The sequence below is a fragment of the Ammospiza nelsoni genome, chromosome 21 (genome assembly GCF_027579445.1).
Source record: "Ammospiza nelsoni isolate bAmmNel1 chromosome 21, bAmmNel1.pri, whole genome shotgun sequence".
NCBI classification, from domain to species: domain Eukaryota; kingdom Metazoa; phylum Chordata; class Aves; order Passeriformes; family Passerellidae; genus Ammospiza; species Ammospiza nelsoni.
Genome location: NC_080653.1, coordinates 8,731,094 through 8,755,618, shown reverse-complemented (window position 1 = coordinate 8,755,618; position 24,525 = coordinate 8,731,094). Strand labels below are relative to the sequence as shown.

The 24,525-nt window shown below is 41.3% G+C and overlaps 1 protein-coding gene across 1 annotated transcript in view; it reads right to left on the bottom strand.

Annotated features, from left to right (window-relative positions):
• ULK2 (unc-51 like autophagy activating kinase 2) overlaps window positions 1–24,525 on the bottom strand; it is a 36,981-nt gene that overhangs the window by 3,048 nt on the left and 9,408 nt on the right. The window contains exons 4-25 of the mRNA XM_059486776.1: window positions 22,445–22,477; window positions 22,035–22,071; window positions 20,462–20,635; window positions 19,313–19,386; window positions 18,690–18,791; window positions 18,299–18,357; window positions 17,910–17,992; window positions 15,841–15,891; window positions 15,365–15,450; window positions 14,588–14,759; window positions 13,628–13,688; window positions 13,305–13,397; window positions 10,262–10,399; window positions 8,728–8,873; window positions 8,419–8,499; window positions 5,409–5,695; window positions 5,108–5,298; window positions 4,376–4,485; window positions 3,410–3,562; window positions 2,584–2,792; window positions 1,165–1,343; window positions 197–315 (exon numbers count right to left, since the gene is read on the bottom strand). Of these exons, the coding sequence (XP_059342759.1) occupies window positions 197–315; window positions 1,165–1,343; window positions 2,584–2,792; window positions 3,410–3,562; window positions 4,376–4,485; window positions 5,108–5,298; window positions 5,409–5,695; window positions 8,419–8,499; window positions 8,728–8,873; window positions 10,262–10,399; window positions 13,305–13,397; window positions 13,628–13,688; window positions 14,588–14,759; window positions 15,365–15,450; window positions 15,841–15,891; window positions 17,910–17,992; window positions 18,299–18,357; window positions 18,690–18,791; window positions 19,313–19,386; window positions 20,462–20,635; window positions 22,035–22,071; window positions 22,445–22,477 (2,638 nt within the window). The remainder of the gene's footprint in view (window positions 1–196; window positions 316–1,164; window positions 1,344–2,583; window positions 2,793–3,409; window positions 3,563–4,375; window positions 4,486–5,107; window positions 5,299–5,408; window positions 5,696–8,418; window positions 8,500–8,727; window positions 8,874–10,261; window positions 10,400–13,304; window positions 13,398–13,627; window positions 13,689–14,587; window positions 14,760–15,364; window positions 15,451–15,840; window positions 15,892–17,909; window positions 17,993–18,298; window positions 18,358–18,689; window positions 18,792–19,312; window positions 19,387–20,461; window positions 20,636–22,034; window positions 22,072–22,444; window positions 22,478–24,525) is intronic.

Genomic DNA, 24,525 nt, shown 5'->3' with positions numbered 1-24,525 from the left:
ATTTCCATTTCAAGTTAATGAATACCCATTTCCTAACTGTTTCTGGCTGTTTACTATGAGAGTTGTGCAATTCTACATATCTACAGTTCTCCTGCAGAGAAGAAAAACAAAACAAAGGTTGCAACTTCAGCTCTCTGAGTGATGTATCAGCAAAGAAAATTCACAAGCAAAGCAAATTAGATGATGTTGCATTTACCTTGCTTAACAGCAGTGGATGGGTTCAGTTTGCCAGATTTGACCTGTGCTTTGGCAAGATGCAGAGAAGATGCCAGTAACTGGGCAGCTTTCATATACAACACCAGCTGCTCCACTTGTCTAGGGAGAAAAGGAAAACAAAAGTAATTTATGCATCAAAATATCTTTTTTGAATGCATTCAAGCCAAGGACAGACATCACTTTTTAATCACAACACCCCACAGGAGCCAGCAACAGCAGAAAAGGAAGACAGATGTTTAAAATGCAGCTCCACCCCTCCCTTCCCTTCACAAACACTGTCATGGGGTGAGGGGACATCTGCTCATTTAGGAGCTGCAGCAGCAAAGACAAACTGCTTTAAATGCAGACTTTTGAGAAAGGAGCACTTATTTGTGGGGACTCTCTGCCCGAGGTCAGTGTCTCACCACAAGGGACAGGGTGTACTTCTCATTTCCTATCCCCCTGGAATTCTCAGTTGTAAAAAGCAAACACTTGACAGGGGTTTTCTGTTGGGTTTTTATTACTTCAGGAAGAAGGCAGGAAGTAGAACTGCCCTTTCCCACCACTTCAAACTTCTCATATTTTTCCTTGCTTTTGATTTTGTATTAGGGCTGACTGTTTTTTCCAGTGAATCCAAATTTGGACACCTCTTCTCCCCTCCCAAACTCCACCTCAGGCCTTCAGTCAACAGGAAGGGATGAGGGCTCAGATCTGCATGAAGCTGGTACATAATTTTCCTTGCTCAGAAAGGAATGCACTGCTGACCTCAAGCCTGAGCTCAACATTTTCCCCAGGAAAGTGGCAGAACAGAAAAAAATATTTTATCTTTGCTCTTTCTGATCTGTCTTCATAAAAAATAATTCCTATAAAGATTCTCTACAAGAAAGCAATCATTCCCAGCAACAAGGGCAGAGTTTCAACAAATTTTTAAGTGTTGGATCTTGACTAATTCTCTGACTGCAAACTTACCCCCATTCCTTGCTGAGCTGGCTGATCTGATCCACAACAATGCTCTCCTGGATCTGGTACAGTGACACAGCAGAAGTGCAGAGCTCTGGGTTGCCCCCTCTCACTGCTGTCAGATCCAGGACACACTCAGTAAATGTCAGCATCATGTTCAGGTGACGCAGGGTGTCTGTGTGCTCTCTCTGGCAGAGGGAAAGATGACAGCAATTTAACCACTCTGAGCCATCAGCCACGTTTAAAACTCTTGTTAATCACTTAAAGATTTCTTGTTATGTCAGTTCTGTGCAGGAATTACATTGTGCTAGAGGCAGCATTAGGGATGACAGAAGCAAATGGGCCCCAACAGATCTGAACTTGTTCTCTTTGTTAATGAATTCAAGATATTGTAGCTTATACCTAAAGAGTCTTTCAACAAAGCCAAAGGAATTGGTACATGGAGTTCTGTGTTGAAACCTGAGGAACTAAAGGAATCACAAGTTGGACACATTACTTATTTTATTATCAGCAACACAAAAGTATGCTTGGCACTTGTGTGAAGAGCCAGGAGGAACATTTGGCTTTTATTATGTAATAGACTGAATACCTACAAAAGAACTGATCTGCCTCACTCTAATTTACACTTGGTTCTGGAATTAAATTGTGTTAAAAGGTGGCCAAAGTTTACACTTCAGACTAAAAACTTCAATTGGAGTGAGCAGCTCAGTGCTGCTCTGTCAGTAAATCACACAGTACACATGCAGAGCTCCTCCTCAAAAAGAAGCCTTCAAAACAAATCAAACATATCTTAGCAATGTTTATAATATTTTAATTAATAACACAGGTCTAAATACATTTAAAATTTTATCTGTGGGAAGAATACAGTGCACTGGTAAGCATTCATGTTATATGAGATATTCAATAGGGACCCAAACACCTTCCAGCAAGATGTGAATGAGAAACCAGAACAGCAATCTGCCTTGAGAAATGTACACTCCAAGAATAGCATTCTGGTGAAAGACCACCCCAATTTGTGTTTTTAAAGTGTCACTCCCCCACACATCCTAAAAAAATATAGGACAGTCTTCCCACAAGTGGGATTGAAGTCATTGCCTGACTGTGAGGCAGGAATGAAATGCCCAGAGGGGTTTGTTACTGTCAGCACCCACAGCCACTGGCATGAACAGAGGCCTCTCTGGGAGGCTCTGGGGGACAAAATCAGTCATGTTCCTCTGGTTACCAATTCAAACATATCAAATGCCAGCAATAACTACCTAAGAGAAACTGGCAACTACTGATCCAGCAATATTTTCAAGACACTAAACATAAAAACCAACAAGTGAAACAGCACAGAGGAAACTACAAAGCACACGGAGCAACCCTGATTTACCACATCTGTACCAGCAACATCACACATTAGAAAACATGAAATGACTGATTCTATACCTCCATTAAAGTTTCTTCAGGCAATTCAGGAGCTTCAAAAGTGATAAATCCCTCTAGGCTGGGAGGGGAAGTACCATAGGGGATGTACTTCAGACTGGGAGCTGCCTCAGCCCCCGGAGGAGAGGAGCCCATGTAAATGCCAGGAGGAGAGCCCATGTACACACGGCCACTGGTGGAGCACAGGGAGCCTCCAGAGCTGTTTGATCCCACTGCAAGAAAAATAACACACACATTCAGTCTGATCCAGCCCTGGGGCTGGGGGTGACAGCAAGGGACACAGGAGGAGCCAGCACAGAGACCCCATGGAGTCTCTCCTCACTGCTCCCTGCAGGGAGTGCAGAGGGTGAAATATAACAACAGTGACAATTCCTAAAGCTCTGGATTTATGGCTGACAAGGACTGCAGCTTGTGCTGTGGCTCACACTGCCCACCTGAACCCTTCACCCTGAGCTCTTTGATATTTGGCAGCACAGATATTTGATGCTGGCTGATATTTGATATTTGGCTCTTACCAAACTGCAGCTCCCACCCCTGATGTGCTGCTTCTGGGACAAAGCATGGCAGCATGCAAAAATCAGAATTCTGACTTTTCCTCTCCACCTTTGCCATGGAGATCACACTCCCAGTGAGGGAGTAAAGCTGTGTACACAGGAGGTTACTCACTGCTGGATTGTAAATCTGTGCCTCTGACCCTCTTTGGGGGGAAAAGGCAGAAACCATCTGTATTAATCTCTACTTTTTCCAGGGTAGCAATCAGGCCCCAGAATTGGACAAGCCCAAGTGCTGCCTTTGAGAAATGTCCACACAAATGCCAGGAAAGCCTTACCTGAGGTGGTTCTGGTTCTGAGGACCATGTGGGTGCAGGTGGGAGGGGTGGCACTGCTTGGAGGGGACCCCACAGTGAACATGACAGCCCGAGAACTCGCCCCACTTGCCATGGATGGAGTTGCCATTGCAATTCCATAGGCTCCTGCTGGAGCTGGGAGAGAACATTTCAGCAAGTCAGTCCTTATTCCATATAATCACAGCAAGAAGTAATTACATGCAGCAAACTGGAGCACTGCAACACAATGTGCTTTGATGCAGATCCAAGCCCTGGACTAAGTTAGAAGTTCTCACAGGAAATAAAAGAAGCTGAGTGGACAGTCTTGGTGAGACACAGACAGTCAAGGTGCAGCTTAATGTATATTTTTACTTTCAATATCTCAATGTTCTACTCTCACCCAGAAAAGAGCAACAGAGACTCCCTGAGAGCCTGAAGATGTCAGTTTTGCAGTAAAAGATAAAGCAGAAAAATTCTAAAGGCAGATTGTGCCAGGTCTGGAGGCTAAAGACCAGCCCTGTCTGCAGAGCTCCTTCCACCTGCTCAGAAGGGAGAACTTCTGGAGGTGGCAAGGGACAAACTCAGGGAGGAGGAGAAAAAAACCCAACCAAACACACAGAGTTACATAAATTTGCTTTCATATGAGATCAAGGTGGAAAATGAAAAGCCACAAATGCTAAATTAAAAATAAAACCAAACCAGAAAATCCCAAACCCCTCCAGCCAGCACAGGCAGTCAGATATTTCTGTGTTTAGCACAGAAATAAGTATTTTCCTGTCTCAGTTATTTTTAAAGCTATGCTAAAGAAATGGAACAGATCCCCTTAAACATTAAAAAAAGCCTTCTGTGCTGAGGCTAAAAATTGTCAGAACCAATCCTCCAAGCTGGAAGCAGAGCTGTGATCCAGCTGGCATTCCATAAAAACCCAGGCACAGGGAAAGAGCTTGGATTTATCACTCTGATCCTCACCTGTATCCATTGGCCTCTCTGTGTTGAGGCTGTCTGTGCTGCCTTGGTATAACTGGCCCCCAAGGGTGGTTTTTACCTGTTGATCTGACAGCTTCCCAGTACTAACAGACCTGGACAGGAAAACACATCAATTCCCAAAAAAAAAAGTTATTCAGGAATATCATCCAACTTGCAACTAAGGATAACTAAGATTCTTGGTATTTACTACAGAGAATTTTTCAACAAAAATAGAAAAAGTATTGAAATCTTGCTTGTTATCGTGGATCTTCTAAAATAGAGCAAACCATAAAAATAAAGAGACCTTTTCCTCTTGAAAAATTTATATTGCAAATTTTGCCATAGATATTTTCAAGCAAAAATTCTACAGGCTTTACAGAGGCAATGAAATTCCAGATTCAGCTAATCAAAACAAAAGGGAACTAGACAGCAACACAAAGTGCTCCAGGAAGTCTCTGCTATATTTATAGCCAGTACAAAATGTTTCTGTTGCACACACCAAACCTCAGCATCCCCTCACAGCTTTTTCACCCTCTGAGAGTTGCTGTGTGCAGTTGTGCTGCTCAGGGATGCAAAGTTTATCCTAAAGCAAACGGGAGAGCTCTAAAATATCATTTTAACATAGAGTTTGGGGGAAATATCTTGTATAAACACCTCATTTACTCAAAGGTATCCTTTCCTCTTTCAAAATTCAGCCTGAAATTTGATGAATGTTCTGTTCCTGGCAGTGCCTACCTGCCAAAGGTGGTTTTGCTGTGCTGCTCTCCTGCCTGTTTGTCAGCTGCCTGGCTGGAGTGGAAGTGGCTGAAGTCCCTTGGCTCAGTGATATCTTTAGGCTGCAGCGTTTCACCCAAGCCCTGGCGGTTTGCCAGAGCCAGCAAGTTGGAGGATGCTTGAGTTTTAGGGATTTTAAAAGGAGCTGTTGCCTTTAGGAATCAAGAGCAAGAAAACACACCAAAAAAAAAATCAAAGTTAGAACCCTGAAATGTTATTGTTTTCAGGCAGTGTGTGACTGAGGATTGGAAATGTAACAAACCTTGGTGGGAGAGCCGATGATGGTGGGCAGGGGGGTTTTGAAGAGCCAGTCTGAGCTCCTGGGAGAGGATCCCATGTGCTTGGTGGGGGATGTCCCCAGGCTGCCTGGCCTGCTTGGCTGTGGAGAATGACTGTACCCATAGCCAGCATAGGATGGGCAAACTGGGTCTGAATGCTGCTTTCTGAGCTTCTGCTTGTTCTGGTAGATATCTGTGAGAGTAGGAGCACTCTGCAACCTGGCTCCCATCAGAAGGGACTGTGGGGACTGAGATGGTGGCACAGGAGAACCTGTGGAGATGACAAACAATGAGGTAAAATTCTACTTGCAGTGCTTGCAAAATATATTGATAAAGCTCAAAATTTCAGAGAACAACATTAAACTGCAAATATTGAGAGGTGTTTGATCATTAGCTCACTAGACAGCAAGGAGAATGGATTTGGCCCTTGGATTATTTGAACTATTGCTACACCACACTGATGAGACCTCCAAGCTGCCAAATGGGCACAATTTCAGGCTGACAGCTGTCCTGGCAGCTGCACAACATCTGGCAACCTGCACCAAGACAAAAAAGTGGTTGGATTCAGCAGGAATGGCACAACCAGCACTGAAATCCCAAGCTGAATAGAGGTTCTCAAGGCCTGGAATGATTTTCTTACAAACAAGAGAGTGAATGGGACATTGCATGTTAATGACTTGTTTTGTGTGTAATGGCTTCATTTACAGACAAAGGCAGCTCATGTTCCTGCAAGAAAACCAGGCACTAAAAAGAACCAAATTATTCAGATGGAACAGTTTGAGGACATGACTTTGAGCAGTTGTTTACTTTTTAGTCTGTCTGACTGAATCTTGTTTCAAAAGCTGACAGAGGAAGTTCACACTTAGGTATGAGTGCAGCTTCTCCTAAAGCAAATGGGAGAGCTCTAAGTTATCATTTAAACAGAGTTCTGGGGAAATAACTATATTTATCAACACCTCACCTACTTAAAGATGACCCTCCTCTTTCAAAATTAGGCCTGAAATTTGATGAAATGTTCTGTTAGTGGTGTATGTTTTTATGTCTCATGATAAGGAACTGTGCAAAGTTACAAACAGTACATCAGACTTCAGCATTATGGCCACAGCTTCCCAGAGAAAATGCCTGCCTGTAACCTCCAAGAACTGACACTGAAGGGAGTTTCACTCATGTTTTAAGAGAAAAAAAAAAAAAGAGGGAAAAACTGAACCATACAACTAGAGGTTTTTTAAAGCTGGCCATGAGAATCTTCTGAGAGAGGCTTCATTTAATAAATGTCTGCTCAAAAAAAACACCCCAAACTTCTTGCAGTTTGCTCAGTAAAGTGCCCAGCTGTTGCAACACATCCTTCAGCCTTCTTAAGTCCATGTTTTTGCTAGCTGGATTTTGAATATGAGCTACTTCATCTTGATTTCATTCCACTCCATTAGGCAGCATGTTTCAGAACAGTCTGCCTGCCTGCAGCTCTAGCAGAGGATCAAGTCTATTTCTCATTAATTTTCCAGCCAAGAATGTGCTTGCCTGAAATCCCTCTGCTTGTCTGTCTCACAGCACTGGAAAGTCTTCACCTGTAGTTTTAGAATCAGTCTGAAATCTCACTGGTTACAGTTCCAGTGTTGTTGGCACCCCAGGGAAAGCTCCTGAATTAAAAGTGTGTCCTCTGCTGCCACTGGCAGCAAGAACAGCTCAATTAGTTCAGGAGCTACATTACGAAAGACATCTTCAGTCCTTAGAAAAATCTCAGCTCAGATGACCTCACCTCACCCAAAGCAAAAAACTGCTTCCCACAGCCATTAAAATGCTGAGAGACAGACTTGCTGCAATTTGTGGTATTGTACAAACAAAAATACCACTGCAGTCATTTCAAATTAAGAAGTGAAACTAAGAAAGAAAGAAAAAAAATGCAGAAAACATATGAAGAATGAAACATTAAAACCCCTGCCAGCCACAAAAACAGTGCTGTGGTGTGTTGCAAGTTAGTTTGATACTGGCAAAAAGGCACTAAACCAACAGCCTGACAAAACTCTATCCAAAGTAAAGCTGCAACAAGAAAAGCAAACACAGTGCTCTGTACTCTCTTCACCCACACCCCTTCTCGCTTTTTAAGAGACCATTTCATATCTAAGGATTCACTCATTCTTTTTGTTGAGCCAGCCAATGGCACAGCAATTATCAAGGCAATTTTTGAGACACATCATAGAAGTTATTCCATATGGATGAAACCATTCCCAGACATGTCTACTGAAAGAAGTGAAGGCTCTACCATGCCCAGATGGTTTTGGACAAGTGTTTAAATAGGAGAAAAACTCACAATGTAGTTTCATTATCATATCACAGAAAGTCAAAATAAAAAGTATAACTGGTAGTTTAGCTAGAGAAGAAAATGCACCCAAAATGTGCACAGACCAGAACAAGTTGCTGAATTGCATTTTCTTATACCAAACCCTTCTGGCATTACAGTGCAATTCCATCTTTAACAGTCTCAGAACATCTTCAAGTCCTATTTCTTCTTGATCTTCTTTTTTTTTTTCCCTGCTGGCATGCCATGATGATTTATGACTCGCAAAGCTTGCTGACTGCTTAGCAACAGTAACATCAGATCCCAACGATTTCCCAAGGGAATGATGAAGACGTGTTGCACGCTGTGCACTGGCAGCTCTGCCTCCCTTTCTGAGAACTGGCATGACAGAGCTGGTCTATCAAAACCAGATTCTCAAAGCATGTTACTACCATTCATTATAAACCAGCCCTGGTAAAGGACAGGCTTCATCAGAGTTGTTTTTCCATCTTGAGAGTAAGAAATTTCAGTCACTGTCTTACTGTGTAGGGAATTAGTTATGGGCAAAGGTGTCACCAGGCCACAAATGGGCATTTTCCACAAAAACTCAGTGTCTCCTATTAACCCATTCTAATGTGTGTTGGCTCTCCTACCTCTTCACAAAATGCTCTAGAAGCTCTGTCAAAATAATGCTGATTGCACTGTCCAAAGTCACTCACCTGAGAAGTTTCTACTCCTTGATTCGTGTCCTTGGAGTTGTCCACAACAGCAGTGCCCAAGCTGCTCAGGTATGGTTCCAACTATGCAAACAAAACAAAAATGTGGATTTACACTTTCTACTTCACTTACAAAGCTAAAACAATTCACAACCTAGTTAGTTTACTTCTGTGAGCCATTTAACAGAAATTATATCTGCACACATGACCTGGCTGGGCAGGTTGTGGTTTAAGATTAATTTCAAGAGAGAATCAGAGTTCTGAATGACTGCAGATAAAGCTTTACTAATTGCTGAGCATTTCTGTGCTTACCTAGTGGTGAAGGAGAGTATGGCCTGGAAGATCCTGTGGACAGCCTGCGCCCCACGGCCTGGGCAGGGTCAGCAGGCACAGGAGAGCACGAGCCCATCTTCATGAACCCCATGGGGCTGGTGTTGGAGCGCCTCACCACCCCGGCCCTGCAAGGAAAACAGGGATCACACACACTGTGCTCTCCCTGAGACAAGCTTCAGAACCCCCCTGAGGAGTCTGATCAGCTAAAGGAAATGCTGCTGTTTCAGCTAAGAAGTTAAGCTTTCCATACTGAATTAATCAAGGTTTAATTTCCTTTGTTACCACACTTTTAAATGTTGAATGCCATAATAGTCTGTTAACTGGAGAACATTAAAACAGACTTCTCTTAGTAGACCGTAATCTTCAAAAAACTTATCATCAATTTTTTTTATTTCCCAACCAAGTATGTGGCCACATTTCTCTTCACAGAGAAAAGCAAGGCACAACTTCCCAAAGATTTTCTGGGATTCACATTCTCTGAACCACAGAGAAAGAAAAAACAATTCTTCTCTCATTTACTGCTGCTGTGTTTTGGAACAAGCAGAATGCATTGAGAAAGGTTATTTACCTGAAAGAATTTGCTTGATTGGATTCTGGTGTGAGTGTTTTGATTCATTAACCAATTGAATCCATGTGTGTGTGTCAGGACTGTCAGCTGACAGTCACAAGATTCTAGGCAGTTGAGTTCTTGTGCAGATTCAGTGTAATATAGTATAATACAGAATAATATAGTATAATAAAGTATAATAAAGTAATTAATTATATCTGATATCTATAGAGTCAGATGCATAATTTTCTCCCCTTTGTCAGGGGTGCCCTGCTTTTACAATACAAGTATTGCTTAAATCCCCATTTTGTAAACAGCAAAGATTCTGACAAAATTTTCATATTGTGTCTGGAATACAGATAACTGAAAACAGATTATTTAAGGGAAAGTCATTTCCCTGCATGTAGCAGCTATAATCAAATCAGGGATCCTGGAAAAAATGTGCAAGTAACACTGGGTTTTGTTTTTGTAAAGATCTCCAGAGTTCTGAGTAGTCTATTTATGAGTCTTTGACCTTCACCAGCCTGATCTTGTAGAGCACAAGGCAAAGAAAAAGCCTGGCTCACTAGAGCTGTGTAATGAGACAAGCTGGTTAAGAGGCATGCCAAAAATTGTTTCCTTGATATTCTACAGAACAAAGCATTCATCTCATCACTACATGTGTGAAAACAAACCAGAACTTATTACTGACATTTCAGTTCATGATGTAATGCCATGCAATACACAAAGAGCAGCAAAGAAAGCAAGACTTCATCTTTTTACCTTCTTGGGCTGCATTATGAGTGAAAGAACAAGCTCAATTTGTTTTCATGAAATATTTCAAGCGCCCATCCAACAATCTTGAGACTGCGAAGGGCTTTTATTTGTTATCATTGAAACGTCTCTTCAGCAAGAAAGCAGGGACATCTGCCAGGGTACAAACACCAACCAGAGCCAAGAGAAAGGAGTTGAAAAGCCCCTCCTTACCTGGGTGAGCCGTGGGGGTTGGACACGGGGCTGGCAGTGGAGGAGAGGTTCTGCTCTATGCGCTGGTAGTTGCGCAGCTGGGTGGGAACCGGGATCGGCGCCGTCTCGCTGCGGGGGGACACGGAAGGCTGACAGTGCCTGGAGTTGGAAGGTGTGGAGACAGGAGGTGGGAACAGGAGATGAATACAGGTAGGCAGGTCTCACTCTGTCAGAATTGTACTGTAGGGATTTGGAGGAAATCTAGGAAACGGGTAAATGAATTTCTTCTGTGCTCCCTGCTGAGGTCTCTGCTGGTCCTAACGCGGCTCGAACGCTGCACAGAGGAGGATCAGGAACTGTTCAGCTCTCCCTGCCTTCTCTGCACTGCCTGGGATCACACAGAGCTGGGATTTAGCACTTGGTCACACATCACTGAGACCTCCAGATCCCTCTGACTCCCTGCCAAGCCGCCCTGCTGTGTTTACCACACTTGAAAATAGTGTTCTAGGAAAACCCAGGGACAGGAAGTTCAGAGCAGGGCTGGAATGTGGACAAAAGCCACCAAAGCACAGGCAGAGATATCCCCAGAGACATCATGAACTTGCAGCAGGAAAACATGTTATGTAATGTAAGATCCAACCCCTGACAGGGGGAGCCAAACCACACACCTGAACATTAATCCACAGATTGCAAGTGCAGATTGCCCAAATTCAGCTGGAGCGTCAGTGACCTGCCTCAGGGTGGTTCCTCAGGGTTGTAATCAGTAACCAACACTTTTAAAGGAAAACAGAATTCAACTGAAAGAATTTCAAACAAATGGGCTGTGTGGAAGATAATAATTTTGCTATCTGGTCCTTTATTGACCATGTCTTTAAAGAAAGATTACAAATTCCTAGAAGAAATGTGAAAAGAATTTCTCTAGAAGACAGGCAGTTACAAGACTCACTGCCTGGCTCCAGCTGAACAGAAATCTGGGTTTTTTTACTGTAATTGTCTTATTCTCTTTGCTACCACTTAGAATGAAATATTACTTCCTAATAGGCACAGAACTTCCTTAGCAAAAGAAATTAAGTTGGTCCTGCTGTTGCCACCCAGTTTCTGGATCCCACAGAGTAATTTGGAAGTTGGCTGTGGACACAGAGTCAGCAGAAAGCCTGAAAACTTCCAGGCAGGGAGAAGGACTCCCATGTGGAAAGCACAGGAAGGCTGTGGGCAGCCTGCCATGACTACACAGCCCACTGAGGGAGCACAGGGAGCCTCTCCCCAGGAGAGGGAAGCAGATGTTATTTAAACTGTGGCACTGACACTCAGGAGGCCATGAAGGCACTTCAACTTTTAAAGAACTCAGCACAGAAAATGCCTTCACACAGCCCTGCAGGTAAATCCAGGCAGCTCCTGAGCTGTGAGCTGACAGGAGGGAGCAGAGCTGTGTGAGTGGGTGCAGAGGCACAGCCCCATCAGGGCTCCCCAGCCCAGGCCAGTCTGATGTGGTTTGTTACCAGTCAGGGAAAATGCAACACAGATGTGTGCAGAGCTGCATGCAAATCTTGTTTCTCTGAGGTGCAGAGGATAAAACTGATAATAAACCACAGGAGAGTGAACCAACTTGACCTAAAAACTGCCCATTCTGGCTGGAGACTGACTGTGAAGACACACAGCATAAAGCAGCAGAACTATGGGCAAAATTAATTCAGTTTCATCAGTTAATCAGAAAGATTCACTGTTTCACAGGGCATAACCTTTTGTAAAAAACAAAAAAACCCAAGTGAAACAACCTACAAACAATGAAAGAATATTTGCCAGGAAATAAAAAACTAAACCCCAAACCAAAACCAGAATCTTGTAGAATATCAGACACACTCTGCTTTCTTCAGACCATGCCCTATGCAGCCCCAAATGCAGTTAATGAATTAACTCAGCCAGTAATTAAACTATTATAGTACAGAGTGTGAACAGTAAGCACCTGTTTCTAATCACATGAACATTTAGTTCTTACCAATGTACAGATAACACAACTGGCACATTTTCATAACATTTCTAACTCTAAAAACCCTGCCTGACACAACTTTAAAAAGGAAAGAACAGTGTATTTATACTACATTGCAGATGGGTCTCTACAGGCCAAAGCATCCCCATTATCTGCCCTTAAACAAAACATGAGGCTAAAAGCTGTATTGACAGCCCCTGTCAGCACATTTCCTCAACTGCACAAAGATCATCACAAAGTAACAAACTTTTCTTGTGACAAGCATTTCTTAACAAATAATGCTGACTTGCAGCCCTCTAGCACTGGCACAAGCCAAAAATGCACCCAACATAATAGCTGTGTTCCCCAGTTAGCCACTCATCCTCTTTCTGTTTGTACTGAAAACATCATGAAATTCATCACTTGAACAAATTCTGCTTAGATATTCCGTGAGTAGTTAAACACCATAATTAGGCTTTATATTTTCCAAAGTAACACAGGAAAGATTTCAGGCCCCACTGATGAAAATCAGTTCTATTTTAAGGCAGCAGAAACTGAAGCCTACAGCCATGAGGAAGAAAGGGGAATAATTACCAGTCCTGCTGATGGAAAACCTGCAATACATGTTTAGCTCCTTCATGTGACTTTGGCATCTTGTGAGACACAACCATGAAATTCACAATAATCACTTGCACACAGCCACACCCAGTGACCAGACAAACCAAGCCAGCCACGAAACACAAATCCATTGCAATCTGGGCTTTCAAAGTTCCTCTTCCCTCACAACCACTTTGTAAAATGTATCTGCATTCAACATCTTGACTCACTCCATGAAGGTTGTGCTGTGCTTCCCAACACCAAAAAAGACAAGGCAGTTATGTCCCTAAACTTCTGCTTTTAAACAGCTCAAAATTTAAACAAAGAATTTTAAGATTTCCTTGAGGAAATCTTTTGGGGGTGCACCAGAGAAGCCATGAAGGGTAGAGAGCCTGGAGAAAAGAAGCCTTGCTTCTATTTTAGTCCAGTTTCACAATTAAAAAACAAGTAAATAAAGCCAAACCCACAAAATAGCAGAGAATCTAAGGCCACATCACACACCTGTTGGCTGTACCAGAGGCAGCACTTCGAGAAGAGGCTGTGGATGGTTTCTGTACAGTTCCTGAGCTTCCAGAAATAGTTAATGGTGACTGCCTGTGGAAACAAAAACCACTGTCAAAAGACAGGTTCTCACACCAGAGAAACTCTACTTGGCAGCAAAACTTCCTGAATTCAAGCTGTTTAGATACTCAAATTCAATTTTTGTTTGTCTTTCAGAAAGTCCACAGAGCTATGACAACCCAAAAGCCCAGAACCCCCCTGTGCAGCTGCAGCACCAATTTTAGAAGAGGAGGTTTCTTTTGGAAGAAGCTCAGCACACCTACCCTCCACACATCAAGAACTCACTGGAAGCCCTCCTGCCAGCTGCTCCCAAAGGCATATCATCTGCAGGAGGAACACATGGAAACCCACATCAGCAAGCAGAACCAGAAAAAAAAAAAATTACATCTTCCATATTGCTGTTGTAGAGAAAAACATTTCTGTGAATATATGAAAGTTTCCCACAAAAGGCTTTGTGTAGGAAAATATCTCAAATGTGTCCCCCCCCCAACAAAAAAATGGAACTGGGGAAGGGAGGTCTTTACAAAATTATTTTGCTGTTTGTTTGTGGGTTGTTGCCATATTAAGAAGACTTTTGAAATAAACTCCATTGTGCAGGAGTACAAGGTATCAGCTGGGATGTTTACAACAGTGGATGGCAGAAACCCTTCAGGGCAGTCACTTAGTCAAATATTTACCACAACTGGTGGCATCATCCAGAAATCAGCTGACTTTGTGCAATTCAGGTTGGGACCACGTCATAAATGAGCCACATCCAAGTTTCTCCTTTCTATAAGCCCAGGCTGATGTTTTACCTTTCATGTTAGAAGTGTTTTATGTTTACCTACATCTGTTATTTAAAGCTCTAGAGAATGAGCTATAAATGTTCAGCGAGTCTGGAGGAAACAAAGTGTCTGCTTCCACAAAGAACTCCAAGAGAATCCTTGGGTCTTTTATCAGCAGTTGTTTACAACTGAATCTCTTCTTCTACTGCCAAGCCCCACTGTTTTCCATGACTTTAACCCACCCCTATTGCATATTTGGCTGCTCAATGAAGATAAAAATGTCCCAGATAGAAATGCAGTACCCAAGAGTTTCCTTCCAAAGAGGAATCAAACTACATAAATTAATTTTAATTTGAATTTTGACACATTAAGAGCAAATAGAGCCAAAGAACAACAGGAGGTAGAAGTGTGTTATGAATGAAAATTGGGTTGAGATGTAAAAATAAGAAAAGTTCTTACATGAATGGTCTGAAGAGATATTGTGTGGGACAAGAACAAAGTCATCTGTGTCACAAGAGGAGTTCTTGCTACTGGTACTGGCAGAGTCTTTAGAGACTTGAAGATAGTTAGGAGGACCCAGTGGAGGGGAAGACAAATTTTCTTCTTGAATGTGCTGCATGTCTGGCAGAGACTGGAGGGGGGTGGTGGGAAAAAGAAAAGTTACAAAAACCCACTGTAGATCCAGTGATTCACAAAGCAGAAATGCTTTTGAACTATGACATTTCAAATACTGGAGAACTCTGTAGTGTCAGTTTAGACAGTTCTGTACTGATCAGGCTATGAGTTTAAACAATTGGGGTTTATTCAATTATTCCTGGTGATACAGATGTACCTGCTCCAAATGTCACATAGAATTGAAGTCACTGGTTTGTAATAAGGGCCCTTAGCCAAAAGGGCCAATTCAAAATTTATCTGTAAATCTGTAACAGTCATTACATTGCAAACCATATTAAAATATCTAAAGATTTGCTGCTCTAGCATTTGATATTTGTATGGAGTTTTTTTTACCTTAAGCAAAAAGAACAACAAAACCCCCACAAGATACAACACAAGGAACAAGAGAGCACCAAAGTGTTAATGGTATTTAAGGAAAAGACAAGGGTGTTCCTTGCTCTTTGCTCCTAAACATGACAGTTTACAGTGTTCAAGTATTAAAAGATTTTAAAAATTCATGAATTCTTGGCTAAACATTACAGAAAATATTTTCTGGAGATTGTTGTGTAACACAGAACTTACTGGAGGAGAAGCAAAGCGACAAGGAGAGCTACCACAGGAACTGCCAGAGACTGAGCCTGGGTATGTGGGCACTGGTACAGGACAAGCTAGAAGAGAAAAACCCAGAGGGGGAAAAAAAAAGTGACTAAGACTTAAAAAGGCTGAATTTCAAACAAATTCCCTCACTGCTTCTCATTCATAAGCCCTTACACAGCTTATAAGAACAGCACATCCTCAATCACACGAGGGTATTTCAGTTCAGTGCAAACGTCAAAAGAACAAGTAAATAAGTATCACATTTCACTCTGGCATAATACAAGAAAGGATTCAACACTCAGGCTCATAACAGAGCACAACAACAGGCAGGCTGAGGAAAATGTCTCATAAACACTTAGTGTGATATTTGGCAGATCTTTCTCCCTCCCAGCCTGCAACATTCATCATTCACACAAATAAGTGAAAAAAAAAAAAAATCAAAATTCCAACTAACTACTTACATTTTTTTACTGTGGAAATGTGATCCAGGAAAGGGTGGTTGAAAAATGCTTCTGTAGAACAAGAAACAACCAGCATTGTGAGTAGATGTACAAATGACAGAATTTACACACTGTAATGCAGATGGTGATAAATGGTTGCATTCCCAGAATCAACACTGCAGAGCCAGAGGGTGAAGAGCTTATAAAAGATTAAAGCTGTCTATGGTATGTGCTGCTATAGAGTTTGGAAAGGAAACAAGAATCAATTTAATAACTTCAAACATCAGTCAGCAAGGCAAATCAGACTGAATCACTGGAAGAAATCTTGTGACTGCACTTAAAGCCATGTACACAAGAAACCTCCCTACACTGCTGAGGAAATGATGTTTTCTGTGGTGGTAATTCAGTTTTAGTCTGCTCTTCAAAACAAGGAGCATTTTTCACACCAGACACTGAAAGTATTTTCAGCTCTGCCTTTCCCAAGGATTGACATTTATTTTTGAAGCCATTAATGCTCCACCTTAGGTGGCAAAAAAGAAAATCACAGTAGAGCCATTCTCCTTTCCACTTCCCAACAGCAGAACACAACAATTCATGGCATAAAGGAGAATTAGATACCACTTCTTTAAAAATCTCCTCAGTGAACTCACTATTGTTCCATTAGAAATATTTTGCTTTTGTTGTCAATGGATATGCTGAGGCACTTTTAATTGAGCATAACCAGTTGGCCACTAAGTTACATGGAAAGTTTTGCTCAGCAAGGAGCAGTGTTCAGCTGGTTCAGGGAATTTGAGGGTTAGTGGGAGCCAGCTGCTGAGCTGGGTGAACTTTAATGTCCTAACACTGGAGGAAAAACAATGCTGTGCCTCAGACATAAGCAAATAACAAGGAAAAAAAAAAAGAGAAAGAATCTGAGGCCTGGAGTATGTCCCTTCCTTCAGCAACACTTTCCCCATGACCTGATAAGGGAAGGAATCCAGCTGTAATGCCTGAACAATGCAATTATTCACTTGAACACAGGGATCAGGTGCTCTCCAGCTTTGGTCCAACACCTGCTGTTCTACTTCATATTGCTGGAAGCTCAACAACATTTCCAGTGCTATTTTTACTTTAACAACAGGCCACAGGGCTCTGCTAGAAACTCTCCCTTTCACTCCCTTTGCTAAGCACATTCCAGAGCAGCCCCTTTGAGGCCCTTTAAGTGGCTCAGCCAAGGAAAACATGACTTTCAGCACTGCCACTCCGCTTTCTATTTTTCTTTCGAAGCACAAACGCTTTCTCCCACCACCACAAGTGATACAGTCAATTTCCCATGTTTGAAAAACTGTAGGGATCAGCATACCCAGAGTGCAGAGTGGAATCAATTACTCACAGTCCATGTTTGTGAGGCATTATTTCTCCTACATGGAGAGATTTATATACTGACCAATATAATTTGTGACATTCTGCCCAATTATCGTGAGCTTTTTCTGGATCTCAACTAAAATTTTAAGATTAACATTTCCTGGCAGCTATGATAAAATTGCATTAACAAGTAGTGCTATAAAATTTAAATAAGCAGCATGAATATCATGACATACAAGATGCAGCTAAGAAGAATTAATCAAGATACTGTTCAATAATGTTTTTCCAAAGTGGGTTCTTCCAGTACATGGAAATCAGAAATGTTTGCTCCCAATCTGATGGTAAAACACCAGTTAAAGTAACAGAAATAAAGAAATCAGAAATGTTTCCTCCCAGGCTGATGCTAAAACATCACTTAAAGTAACAGAAATAAGATTTCAACATGAAATTTAAGGTATAGCAGTAAATCCTTAAAGGAAAGGGCACAATTGAAAGAATTAAAGTGATTTATATTTCACTACTCAAAAACAAAGTTGTGATTTATGTGCATCACTTAATACTGACAGTAGTTATCCAGTGATTTGTTTTAGCTACTCTGCCTTCTTTATGAAAACAGAAGAAAAAAACCACTTCAGTTCTCATGTAATTGGTTGAGGACAAAAGGTCAAGATAATTATTCTGGTCACATGAATACAACGAACAAGGAAAGTCAAAAGAGCAAGAGAGAGGAAAAAAGAAATACATACCAAAGTCCATTCTGTCCTTTTGGTTCCTCTGAAGCAAACCCAAGAGCAGGTCAGCCAGGTAAGCTGATGTTTCCCTGGGAATGCTGCACACAAGAGGAAGTAAAACATGCATTAAATGTAATGCATTCATTGAATAATGCACAGCACATTGAATTTCAGGAAAGCAGCATTCTGCCACACCCCTAAGTCATCACTATCTGTGCTTTACAGCCTCAGGCCATTTAGTTTCAGCTGGGTACAAAGCAAGGTGCAACATGATTCACAGGTATCACACTACATCCTTGCAAAGATAGCAACAGCAAATATTTTTATGAATCCCAGGCACTCCCCAAGATGAAAAAGTGTTCAATCAACAAGTGTAAGTGACAGGAAAGGCCATGGTGACATACCTAGGAATCAAATTCCTGTTCTTTTCATAAAACATTCTCAAATCTTGAGGACTATTGGCCTGTCAAATAAAAATGTACATTAATTAAAGCTCAGTTTCATGGAGGAAATAGCTTTTGTTCCTAAGCACACATACACAAAAAGGAGAATTTTGCATATGGGCAATAAAGGAGAAAACACCAGGCAGAGCACTGAGGCTCCTTATTTATGTATTTCCTCTGGATTGAACACACTCATCATGCAGACTAAGCACAAACAACTTCTCCCTTGGCATTCCCAAGCCTGCACAGCCCCAACACTCAGACATCACTTGCTTCTGCTTTCCTCATTAGAAGCAAGAGCCCCAGGAGTGTCCTTCAGACTGAGAAGGGGGAAAAGGAAAGGAATTGTTACCTGAAAAGGTGGTTTTCCAACAAGACACTGATAAATCACAGTTCCTATGCTCCACAGGTCTGCTTTAGCATCATAGTGTTGAGACATAATCACTTCAGGGGCCTGGAAAGAACAGCAAATTCTCAGAAGAGAAAACAACAACAGGAAAGACACAGCAATATGAATCTACTGTCAGAGCAGTATTAACTGAGACCACTTCACTGTAAGAGAAAATTAACATTTTCATGTGCATCACATGGCTTGAGAGCTACCAGCTCCACCTAAAATGAAAGCTGAGTTTCAAAACCACAAATAAACTAGAAATGCTGATGTTCTGAAGAAAGCATCCAGCATTTGGCATGTTTGGCAAGAAGAGGGACATGTTATTTACTTGGCTTCTGCAGTTCTTCTCCTGGACAAAGAACCACTAAGAAATGATTGATATCTCTCTGATTATAACAATCATGGTCTCCAAATCCCAAGGAAATAAACAAAAGGTAGTAAAACCATGGAAAGGGGAACTACACTCTGTCCCTTATCCTTATAAAGCAACACGAGGCATTTGCCAATCTGCAAGCAGTCAATTATTTTGTTTTGGCAGGAGAATGTTTGAGACAAGCAAGAAAATGTGAAACATCCCTTACCATGTACATAGGGGAACCACACAGAGTTGCAGCCATCATGTTGCTGTGCAGATAACGAGCAAACCCAAAGTCAGCTGTGTAAAGAACAACCTTGGTCAATGAAGAGAAAGATAATTTTCAAATTTTTACAGTCTAGAAATCACCTGTCTCTGACTGAAATCTGCTACAATTAACAGAAGAATGGAAAAAATACAGGTTTAATATCTAGCCAGCTACATGGAATACTAGAATCTTTGTCATGCTGAAAGAATAATGGATTATCTTTCAAATGAGCAAGCCAAGAAGCAGCAGTGACATCATTTACACAAACTGCTGCTCAGGCACCTCCCCAGCTGCAGAACAGCCTGTCTGGCATCAGCAGGAAAGGATTAAAGTCACTGGCTAAATATAAATGGCTCATTAAGAGTGATGAATATACAATCTGCCTGCAGTGAAATCACATCAGGTACAAGCTGAAGAAGTCAAGTTTCAGGTGCCTGAATTTTCCATGCAGGTAAAAGCATCTGAAGCTACCAAGTAAGGACAGCAAGGGAAGAAGTTTGGTCTCCCCTGTGCAGTTTTTGAGCAAAAGCACAGGAATGAACTTGTTTAAAACAAGGCAGCTTTAAATAGACACTTAACAGACAACAAGGAGAGATTAAAACTCCTGAAGTGGCCTCTGCAGAGGAGTTTGGTAGCACCATGAATATTTGACATCTCTCCCCTGTTACCAGGCCAAACCTCCCTTCTACCATGCCAAAACCAGGTCATAACCTTCATTTCTAAACCTCTCAAATAACCCTTAGGAGGATCTACCACTAAAAAAGAAAACAGCTGGAAATGCAATTGGAGTCTTACATATACAGAGTTTTGAAATGGGTTAAAGGCTACTCCCAGTTTCAAAAGTTAGATTTATACATAATTAAAATAGTTTAGTACTAGAAACATCAGCTAAATAGATTTGTCCTGCAGACTTAATCAAACACGTCTTTATGATTCAATCCTTTTTCATCCTGAGAACACAGCACAGCATGAAGCTCATCATTCTTGACTTGCTGTCCGATTTGAATGAATTGAACACACTCCACATGCAGGACTTGAACTGGAGAGCCATTTCTGAGGGGGAAACACCCAAGAGTGCTGATTTCCCTCCCACAGAGGGAGTTGTACCGATTTTGATGCGGATGCCGCTGACGCTGGATTTGCGGCGGCTGGCGTAGGACAGCAGGATGTTCTGGGGCTTCAGGTCCCTGTGGATGATGCCTTTGCTGTGCAGGATCCTCATGGCTGCTGCAATCTGCTGCAGGAACACTCGGATGGTGTCCTCACTCAGAGTCCCCTTAGCTGGCAGTGACACACACAGGAGCAGGGGGGAAAAAAAATACCAATAAATTTAGCTAAAAGCAATCAGCTTCATGGTGATCAGTTGAAAACATAGTGAGTTATAATCTAATCATCATGAATTACAATCCAGTCTCCTGTGTTTTTCTACAAATTAAATATTCTCAACAATATTGACATTTTTAGAGCAGCTACAGAACTCTAAATAATCTGTTTTTCCAGTGGTTTATTCAACTCGGTAGCATCGTAATTATAAAACTTCTCAATTGCCATTAAATCTCAAATTAAATCTCATTAAGTCTCAAGCTGAGTCAAGGGAAATTTAGGTTGGATATCGGGAAAAAGTTTTTTACAGAAAGGGTGATAAAGCACTGGAATGTTCTGCCCAGGGAGGTGTGGAGTCACCACCCCTGGGTGTGTTTAACAAAGCCTGGATTGGCACTGGGTGCCAGGGTTTGGGTGAGGTGTTGGGGCTGGGCTGGACTCAATGATCTTTAAAGTCTCTTCCAACCCAGTAATTCTTTGAAATCCTAAACTTTGAAATAAAAAAGGCAAAGGAAGCAAGAAAATAAAAGAACTTCACATTAAGTATAACCAAAAACCATTGTTCTTTATGGAGATGCTGAGAACAACTCTGCTCAGAAATTTCATCCATGATAAAACTTATTTTGAAAGGAAAAAAATGAGATGTACTTTTGAAAGTCTCTTCTGAAGGTATTACCTCATTCTGCAGCCCAAAAAAGCACTGAACACAGGAGCTGGATTTCACTGTCTGAGTCTTTCCAAAGGTTTTAATGGCAAGTGAATTAGGCTTTTAATACACACAGTTACCATAACAATAGCTGTGCATAAAAAGATTCCTTCAAGAGGCTGACATACAAGGGCAAGTAGAATATTTTCATCATAAAACAAAATGTGAAGATTAACATCTCTGCTCAAAATTTTGGTTGGAATAAGAATCCATTTGTCATGATTTAGAAATTCTGTCCTCACTTTGGGCAGAGCCATGGAAAATCTCTCCTAAGCCAGCACTGCCTCTTTTTCAGAGCATTATTATAGAAGTAAATCAGTGGTTTTAAATTCACATCTTGGAAAAGAAAAACAGGTGGAATCAAAACACTGGGAACAACCCCCAAAATGTAGTTTTAGAAATAGAAACCCACACATCTTTTCAGCATGCTGCTGATGGTTAACTACAGCCTCTCCCTCATTGACAAATAAGGGAATGTTACATTTGGCTGTGGCAAAAAATAAAAAAGCATTTTCTGTCTGTGAATTACCAATTCATTTACCCTTATTTAAAGCACAAGCAAAAAAATCTCAGAGAAACATCAATGGATGTGAGGAATACAGAATATAAACACATAAAGCAAAATAATAGGGAAATACAGTAATCAATTACCTTGTAAGTAATCTGCCAAGTCCCCACCATTGCAGTACTGTTAAAAACAAAGGGTTTTATTTAAAATATTTAAAATAAAAGCACTAAAACACCTGCTACATCATTGCTACTTTGTAATTTTTAATGAAAATTAGATCCCTTCCAGCTGTTTGCCTTAAAATTGTTGTGTCAATTATTTGTAATTAATAATTTGATTTTCACCCTTCATCAATACTTACAGTTTCATAACATGAAACTGAATAATTTGTGAAACAAACAGTGCTGATAAATTTAATGGGGCATAGGAAATTAATAATTTCCTTTTCAAAACAGTTTGTTTTAGCAAGCCATGGTTAATTTGCAGCTGTGCAAATGAACAGTTTTGTCTAAAAGTCTTTAAAACAACCAGAAACATACATGTTAACACATACCTCCATAACCAAAAAGACAGAATTGGGCATTTCCTAAAAGAGAAGAAGAAAAGTGATTTAAGAATGTGAGAATACAAAATCTGTACCTTCATTAACCAAGTGTAACATGGGATTTTCCCATCACTGAGACACCTTAAAGTCATTGTTTCAGAGCATAGCAAAAGTGTAAATTTTTCACTAGGAGATATTTTACATTTCCAATAATATTTTCATATGCAAAACCATAAAACCACCAGGCAGTACTTCCATGAAGTGCCTCCCTGAGTGAGCTTTGGCAGCAGCAATCCCTGCCATGCTCCTCAGGGCAGGGCTGGGAGCTCTGTCCATCCTCCTCACATTTTCCAAAGCATTCACCTCCCATGACCTCCCTGCAACCTGAATTCCCTCTCTTGTAACTGGGGAAAAGTTCCTGAAAGACAGATTGCCCAACTTCTACTGTAAATTACCTACACCCTTCACAAATCCAGTTACAAAAATAAATCCCTGCTTAAAGCTGACTGTAACAAAAACATTCATCCTGTTTCCAAATATTTATTTTGTGTTAGGGAAGAAAGGCCCGACCTGTTTGTGCTAATAATCAACATTGTTTTCCACAGTCTCCTGCATAAGACAGCTCTGGTGGGCCTACAAAATTGAAGATTCTGAGAGTTTTTATAAAGCAAAAGTATTTTTTTTCTCCCTCTGAGCTGATTAAGATTGAAAGGAAAGAACACAAAGAGAACTGGAAGGAAACTAAAGGAAGTGTACAGTAAACAGGATGATGCTTTTAGTTACACAGTGTGTTACCTCCCTTTCCTTAAAAAATAAACTTAAACAAGGGCTGACAGATTGAGGGAAAATATGGTTTTTTAAGGCAGTTGAAGGAAAAAAAAGTGAGATGGCACCAGACAAGGGCAGGCACAGGCCCCAGTGGGAAGTGGGACTGCAGACAGTCTGACTAAATTCTGCTGAAGAGTCACAAGGAAGGCAAGAGGGACATTGCACTGCAAAATAAATGCTGTGAACTCAGGCACCCTCCCCTGTGCTTGCACTGACACTTCAGCAGATGCTCCATTTGACCACTCTGGCAAGAATTGCCACCAGGGTGCCATTGGCAAGGGCTCACTTCTGTTAGAAAACTTGAAAAAGAGAAATAAAAGCAAAAATGGGCCCGGGCTGGAGAAACCAATGACCCCTAAACACAGCACAGAGGTCAGGGATGGCACAGCCCATCACAGACACTGACACCCAGACAACTCCAAATAATGGAAATAATTACAGTTCAAGATGAACTGGATGTTTTAAGGTTAATTCAAGGCTGTATTAGCCTGCTTCACTTTTGGGAAGAATTTAGTCACTCCTGTCTGTGTTACAGAAATGCATTTGAGGTTCTTTCCAGCCCAAAACATCAAGCACATTTTGCAGATTTGTTTACATTTGGAAATTAGCTTTGAAGAAAGCAAGTTTCTAGGAATATGAGTCAAATCTGTTGGGAATGGCAGGCAAACTCCAAGCAATATAGAATATTAAAGCAGCAGCAGATCACATTTCAGGAAGCCTCAATTGTTCAATGCTTCTGCAATAGCTGTGGCCAACATGAACCATAATTTACATTCCTACAAACACCTCAAAACCTCAGTGCACACAGCAAAGCAGAAAAACCCATTAGTAATTACTTGCTTTGCAAATTACTGGAAATATATAATTGCTCCTTTCTGCATTGTTCCTTTGCACCAACCCAAGACAGAAGCTGTCTTTTAGGAATCTGAGATCCCAATTTATCAAATTGAAAATTCTGCCAAGTGAGGATCCCTTCACTTAAAGGATAGCTGTGATGTGGAGCAGAACACCCCAAGGGAAGTCCAGTGACAAGAAAGCAGCTCAGCTCCTGGATTTCCAGCCCAGCTTTGCAATCCCATGAATCACAAAGATGTTCCATGGTGTCAGAGCCTCCAGTGCACAAAATAGCAGCTTAGGGCAGCAGGTAATGCTCAGCTCATGACAGACATTTATTACATTTATTCATCACAGAACTAAGAGGATCTGTGTGCTGGATTCCCTTGGAAACAAAGTCCTCTCAAATGAAGTGCTCTCTTCAGAAA